This window comes from Pectinophora gossypiella, chromosome 2 (assembly GCF_024362695.1).
Source record: "Pectinophora gossypiella chromosome 2, ilPecGoss1.1, whole genome shotgun sequence".
Classification (NCBI taxonomy): Eukaryota; Metazoa; Arthropoda; class Insecta; order Lepidoptera; family Gelechiidae; genus Pectinophora; species Pectinophora gossypiella.
This window is the reverse complement of record NC_065405.1, coordinates 5339669-5347011: the sequence shown is the minus strand read 5'-3', so window position 1 is coordinate 5347011 and position 7343 is coordinate 5339669. Positions and strand designations below refer to the sequence as shown.

Sequence of the window (7343 nt, the reverse complement as noted above, 5' to 3'; positions counted from 1 at the left end):
AAGTAATAAATTAACTGGTTGCACTTAAGGCCTCCTGGTTACATGCCATTTCTGTAATAGACCAAAAACACCTACAAAAACAATTTTTATAATTATGACAACTAATGGTTCATAATTTCACCACTGTTTACAAATAATTCGCTTGGCTCAGTGACTGCACTTTTGCTCTTTGATTGTACTTTTGACTTTGTAACATTATGAGTTAGTCCTATTATAATACGAATATATATTCGTGTAACCTGCCACTTTTTGATGCGAACATCGAACTTCTGGAACAGCCTACCCATTCTTCTCAAATCAAATCAATGATTATACATTGTTTTTTGTTTTAATCAATGATTGAGACTCATTAGGAGTTAGTTATAAAAAATAACTTAAAATTAAATGTCGCTTTTCATAATATTTGACAGACAAAACTAATTAAATGTTATTTTTTATATTTTCAGGATGAATGGGGTAAGAAACTTAAGGAAATATAATATTTAATATAGCTAGTTTTATTTTATAAGTTCGTTTTAAGTTCGTCTTTGTGACACAAAATTTATAAGTATTTGTAAGTATTTGTAAGTATCTATCCTCATACTACCCATGACACGTACACAAATTAATATGATTTTCAGATACAAATGCCTATGATTCAGATACCTATGTTCCAAATGCCTGCAATTCCTATGCTCAAACCGGCCGACATAGCATCAGTCCAAGCCAAACCTGGACAGACATTCAATGGCATATCCGTGCAGTCGAGCAGTGTGTTATCAAGGGATGGTAGTGGGAAAGTCGTTAGAGAGCAAAGTGCTACCATACTCACCAATGACGGCAACGTTGTCAAGGAATACAAAGGTATGTTTTGAATGGTTTTACGATATTGTTGCCGCATAATAAAGAATAAAAAATATTGCAAATAAAGAATATTGAATATATATTGAATATATAATTAGCTTAAGTAATACGTCATTTATACGATACAGAGTTTTAGTGCCACCGTAACGAATACTGCGGGGATGATTCAGACCATGCTTTGAGTTGTTATCATGTGGAATTTTCCGTATATTCTTTTTATATTCTATACTTTTGCTTTACTTTTTTTGCTTTTGTTTATCTTTTTATTGTTTGGGGCAGAAGGCAAGAGGGAAAACACTGCCCTATTTTACCCTAAAAAGTAGCATGGAGAGGAATGCTACACCAACAAGAGCGTGGCTTTTAAATTAGTGATGATGATACTTTTGCAATGATAAATTTCACTCAGAATCATGGTCTGAATCATCCTCCTTTGTATTCGTTACGATGTCACTAATACCATGTATCGTTAGTTACAAAAAAATGGAAACTAGCAAATATATCTTGATTATCGAGCAACAATACTTTTAATTCTGTAAGTACTTATAAATTAAATTAATGTGTCTCACTTTTTTCTTTCAGTTGGTAATAACCCACCGGACGTGAAGGAATCTATGTACGTATTTTTGTTCTGAACTGTACCATTCTCCTATACCCGATGGAAGAGATTGCTACTTAGCAATAAGACCGCCTATTGCACTCCCTATTTCTCTTTTGCTTCTGTAACTTTCTATTTTTTCCTGTATTTTTTATGTTATTGAAGACTAATATAGAAAACTTAAGCCTGTAAGAGAGCTAACTGCAGCTGTCGTGCTGATCATTGTCGACATCTGCTATGGGTGTGTATGTGTACGAGTGTGTGTGTGCGTGTGTGTGTATGTGTACGAGTGTGTGTGTGTGCGCGAGTGTGTGAGTGTGTGTTTGTCGCTGTTTGTTGAAAACATGTGTCATAAAGGTTTATCGTACTAAGCAATACCTTTTCGCTCGGAACAATGAACTAGTATTGTTATTGAACCTTTGGCAAAGTTTCCTAAGCTTGAAATAGCGAGGTCTTAAATAAGTACCTCTTTTATTTCAAATTATGTGAATCCCGATGGGGACAAAAAATACTTTGTAAGCACTGGTTTTATTAGACATTGCAGGCTGTTCATCCGATTGTCCGAATGTAAGATAATCCGTGCTTCAGAAAGCGCGTTAAGCCGTTGGGCCCGGTCGCTACTTACTAATGTAAGTACGTAGTCGTTACATGGGCCATATCAGGGGCTTTGGCGGCTCAATAATAACCCTGACACCAGGGTTGATGAGGTTGGAATCCACCTCTTATCCACACGATCGAAAAAGAAGATCTTAAATTATTTTTGATATTTTCACTTGGCTTTTCTTTTTGTTGCAGAGTTCCTCCGGTAAAGGCCAACTAAGAACAACCTCACACGACACATATACATAATCATTCCTTACAAATACATAATATACTTACAGTAATTAGGATAACACAGTAGAATAACACTACTTATATACATTACACTATTATATATTGCGAAGAATCTAAACTGCATTATTAGAGGTAATTATAATGAGGAACTTTCCAGGCTACTTTCCCCAAAAATAATATACATGGCGTTGCCAAATTTACTCGGGTACATAATTTGTCGCTGACGTCGCAAACTGACGTATCTCAATTTTTTGGCGGATCTGATTTGCACCTTATGATATTGTCAATAAGACACAAATTATTTTAGCAGAAAATTGCAGATACGTCTGTTTGCGACGTCAGCGACGAATTTTTGAAAAATATAACGGAAAGGAAGAATCTTATATAAAAATCATTCTTGCTTGATGTTGGATCAGATTATGTATAGAATCATGTTGCTACCTATATTGTTTCTCTTTATTTTGATCATGTATTGTGCCTGGGTGTAATAAAAAGGGTGATTTATAAAACCCAAAAACAAAGATAAAAGATGCATAATGTGTTATCCATGAAATTAGAATAGCAACGAATGTTTTACAGCGCCATCTGTATGTATTTTTGGGGAACATAGCCTGGATAGTCCGTCATTATACATGTCACAACTATAGAGCTTAATTCGCTGGTCAATTAAATGCCTAGGCGGTTTATAAAATGCCGTTTTGGAAAACACCACAAATCGTAGAAATAAAGAATAGTAGCACTAAATTACATGAGTCCGCAATTTGCCTCTTAAATAGGTGTGAAGCTGTGTCTAGATGATTCTGGTTAGACCGATACATCGACTTACCCGCCGTTCGTTGCGTAGTTACACTGGCGCTAGTTGTGGGTGCGCGATACCAAAGAAGCAATGAATGGTGTGGAAAGTTTTGTAATATGATCGTTGCCTCGTATAATATGATCGTCTTGTCCATAATTATATTAGCGACAGGGACTGTAACCTGGAACCTGACAGAGGGCAGCAGTAACTGTCAGTTCTATTCAGAGGCGGAGGACAGGAGTCCGGCTTTGAAATAGACTACTCTGGGCGCCATCCCACTCATGTCAGACTGAGTACTGCGGGGACGAAGGCAAGAGGCTTGTTGTTTCCACGTCATTTCCTCCATACCTCTGAACCAACGACCTATGTCTCATCATCTATTTAGCATTACTCCGTTTTCACAGAGGCCGCTTACCTAACCTGAAAATTTGACAGGTCCGGTGTTTTACAGACGCCACTGCCTGTCAGACCTTCCAACATGTGAAGGGAAAACTAGCCCAATACAAGTTAGGACACGTACCTTCGAAACGCATTTCTCGGGATGTGAATTTTCTCAAAATGTTTTCCTTCACCGTTGGGTACTTGAAAATAATTTGTGATCCAAACATGAATTTGAAAGCAATTTCGACAATCCTTGATTTCGAACCTGCGACCTCACAGTGATAGTCGAGTGTTCTTCCATCTGAGCTACCAATGCTCTCTCTATGGATACCATTTCGTCCTACCGTCTGGCTTGCGGTGTGACCAGCAGTTGGTAGTTGCTTAGTTTTCCTTTTCTATTTCTATGCAACACTGCTGCTTTCGAACAATCATCACACAAGAATTGAGTTTAGCATCAGTTCTTTGATCCATCATTCTATAGATCAAATGTTCATCGAATAACTGTAGTTTGGACCCATCAAGCAGATAAATCCGGGCACGGACTTGCCATCGGAAAGCCGCCATTGCGTAGATACCTATTTTATTTAAAGATATTTATTTATACCTTAGCTTCGCTAACGGTATTCACTACTTAGCCTGCGATACAAGCTAAACCTTATCTAAGCAGCAAACTCGTATAAATATTGCGAGATAAGGACTAACCAAACTTTTTTCATTTAGAAATTTAATTATAACCTTAATTAAATTATATAGTGAATGGCTAGCGAATTAAGTTGCATACCTGCAACACATATTAATATTATAGGCATAAATAATATAAGTATTTTTGAGAATAATTGGAATAGAACACAAAGACGAACATTGATAAATAAGAAATAATTTGAAAATATTATTTTATTTTTATATTTTTAATTCAAGACGATAAGACTTATTGGAAGGAAATCAAGGGGAGGCTTTTGCCCAGCAGTGGGATCGAATAGGCTAAATAAGATAAGATAAGATTCAAGACGTCTTGATTTCTAGTAAGAATGTCTCTTGTAGGACGTATGTGGAACTTTTGGTGTAAGGGTTGCAATATAAACTTAATAAAAACAGCCTGAAAACTTACTTTTTATTGCTGGCTAAAGGCCTCTCCTCGTCAATCGGAGGGGTTAATCCAAAAGCGGTTGGATTTATTTTACATAACTACATATATATTTATTTTTGATATATATTACATAACTACTTCTTTGTGTCCTAGGTGCCCGATACGGATTTTGAATTTCCCGAAGTATGTATAGTATATTGGTACAAAATGAAATGACATTCGTTTTTTTACGCATGGAATGGAATAAATGTTTCATGTGTTTTTTTTTAATTTCAGATGGATATGGACTTCCCAAAGGTTTGTGGAAAATTATAGTTAAATAAAAATATTAGTTTAAAAACTAAAACCGGACCGAAAAACCAAAAAATTCCCATTATGTGTTTTATGCAAGATTTGGAGATAAAAACCTATCCCGAATATGTCTAAGCAGTTATGTTATACAAATTTAACGTAGTTATCTAGTAAATACTAACAAACCCGAAGGTAAAAGCTATATGTACATATTTGTAATGTGCAAATTACGCCCCTTCATCTGATACCCAACATAATAGTACCGAAAAAAATTTTTTTTCGTCCTCAGTTCATGTCCACTAGAGGGCGCTACATTGAATTAGCGTGACGACATAGCCTATAACTACCGAACAATTAATTAAGACGCTTCTAGAGGTGGTAACAGACCTGCACAGCGCACATACACACATAAATAGCGCTCAAACACATAACCCTCCTATTGGCTACGCCGCAGTCGGGTTATAACGTGCACTTGTGTTTTGAATTTTAGTTAATAATTACTTATTTCATTTTGCAGATGCCAGAAATGAAGTTTAAGGAGGTAGGTGTATTTAAATTTTGATTGACCTGTATTTAGATTTTACTGATTTTTTATTTTTTAGTATTTTTTTTTTTACTGAATAGACTTCGAAGCACCGCACCGTCTAAATTATTACCTTTTCTATGCAATAAGACACTGTGAAGATTCAATTACAAATATTTTACACATTTATAAATGCTCGTATTATTGTATTACAGATTAAGATGCCAGAAATGAAATTTCCAAAGGTTGGTAATAATGTTTTATAGTGTCGCACAAAAAGGGGCACAATGTCATGGCTGTATAGTATAGATCATAGTTATAATAAAAAGGTATATAAAATCGAAATCTAAATAATAGATAAATAAAGAGTTATATATCTCCTGCTATGTTATATAATACAGGGTTTTAGTGACATCGTAACGAATACTCAGGGGAATGATACAGACCATAATTCTGGGTTAATATCAAGTGGATTTTTCCGTCGCAAAATTCACGATTTTTTTTTAGTTTTTTTTTAATAATTTTCAATTCTATACTTTTGCGATAGAAAATCTACTTGATTTTAACTCAGAATAATCAGTTGAATCATCCCTCTCAGTTTTCGTTACGAAGTCACTTACACCCCGTACGAGTACATACCCATAGCCATACAAGTAGGTGTGGGGGTTAGTGACTAAGTAACGAATACGGAGGGGAATGGTTCAGACCATGATTCTGAGTTAATATCAAGTGGAATTTCCTGTCGGAAAATTCAGGATTTTTTTTGTGTTTTTTTAAATTATTTTCAGTTCCATACTTTTGCGACGAAAAATTCCACATGATATCAACTCAGTATCATGGCCTAAATCATCCCTCAAAGTTTTCGTTACGTTGTCACTAACACCCTGTATAACTAGATTGATTTGCAGTTTGTTAGATATTTTCCTTTTATTGCAGATGCCAGAAATGAAATTCCCAGAGGTCAGTATGATCAACGTGAAATTTTGCATCCGTCACACGTTCCTCTTGATCTCATAAGCATCGCATCAATTCATTAGTTGAACTTGAAACATTCAATCTGTAATTTCAACACAAAGCCTGTGGATAGTAATAAATAGGCAATCTTTTTTTAATTAAATTTATCTCCATAGATTCCAAAAATTGATCCGATCACCACACATGGCCTCAGGAACCACTTGCCAGAAAAGGGTGAGAATTTCGTCGGCTATGCTACTTCATCCTTCAGTAGTTCCTCGGACGTCAATGGTGTGAAATCCAGCATCGGTGGATCTAACGTCATCCTAAACAATAATGGCAAAGTGGATGAAGAGAACATCAGGTTCCAAGGAGGTGACAAACGGAAGGGCGAAGCACAAGGGAAAGGATTTTTCAAACACTCCAAAGTGAAACCTTTGAAACCAATGAAACCTTTCAAACATGCCAAACCCAATCTTGATAAAATAAGGACTCACATACCTGACAAGACTGAAAATTTCGTAGCGTTTTCATCGTCCTCTGTTAGTCATTCTACAATTATTAATGGAAAAAAAACTCACGCTGCTGCGTCACAGACCTTATTGAACAATAATGGTAAGGTTGATGAGGAAACAGTAGTGATGAATAGCTCAGATACTGCAAATAAAAATCGAAAAGACGATGATGGTGTAACAGTAGAAGATGAAGAATAAGTCAATTTAATAGATGTCACTCTTGAATAAGAACGATATATTATTAGTCATAAAAATAAAAACAATATAAATACTGACCAACACTTGTAACTATACAAAGATGCTGTTTCTTGAGTTTAATATTTTTTTCAGTTTACTTCGGATTTTAAAATATTTACTTACTTACTGGTAAATTGGTAATGCATGTAACCATAGTTTTAAGTCAATAAAAATATAAAATAGTGTAATGTTATATTGTTTTCAAAATAAAACCATAATATAGCTTTGTAAAAACCGTATTGGTACACCGATTTATTTATTCCAAAAAATAGATTTTTCCTGCCGCT

General features: G+C 35.2%; 1 protein-coding gene across 4 annotated transcripts; it reads left to right on the top strand.

Moving 5' to 3' along the window:
- Positions 1-592: 592 nt before the first annotated feature.
- LOC126372512 (uncharacterized) lies at positions 593-7343 on the top strand. 4 transcript variants are annotated; one of them, XM_050018316.1, is made up of 9 exons: positions 594-843; positions 1423-1456; positions 2234-2404; positions 4690-4719; positions 4813-4833; positions 5345-5368; positions 5566-5595; positions 6287-6310; positions 6481-7343. In XM_050018316.1, the coding sequence occupies exons 5-9, from the start codon at positions 4813-4815 to the stop codon at positions 7015-7017; spliced, it is 636 nt and encodes a 211-aa protein (XP_049874273.1). In that variant the 5' UTR covers positions 594-843; positions 1423-1456; positions 2234-2404; positions 4690-4719; the 3' UTR covers positions 7018-7343. The 4 variants fall into 4 exon arrangements, with proteins under 4 accessions (XP_049874291.1, XP_049874299.1, XP_049874273.1 ...); XM_050018334.1 differs by lacking the exon at positions 5566-5595 and having other exon boundaries at positions 593-843; XM_050018325.1 differs by lacking the exon at positions 4690-4719.

What these genes read in the sequence shown, in the direction of transcription:
- LOC126372512 (XM_050018325.1), top strand. Translation starts at nt 4,813, where the DNA reads ATGGATATGGACTTCCCAAAG. An exon ending in TGGATATGGACTTCCCAAAG is followed by an intron (nt 4,834 to 5,344) that starts GTTTGTGGAAAA and finishes TTCATTTTGCAG; the next exon opens with ATGCCAGAAATGAAGTTTAA. An exon ending in CAGAAATGAAATTTCCAAAG is followed by an intron (nt 5,596 to 6,286) that starts GTTGGTAATAAT and finishes CTTTTATTGCAG; the next exon opens with ATGCCAGAAATGAAATTCCC.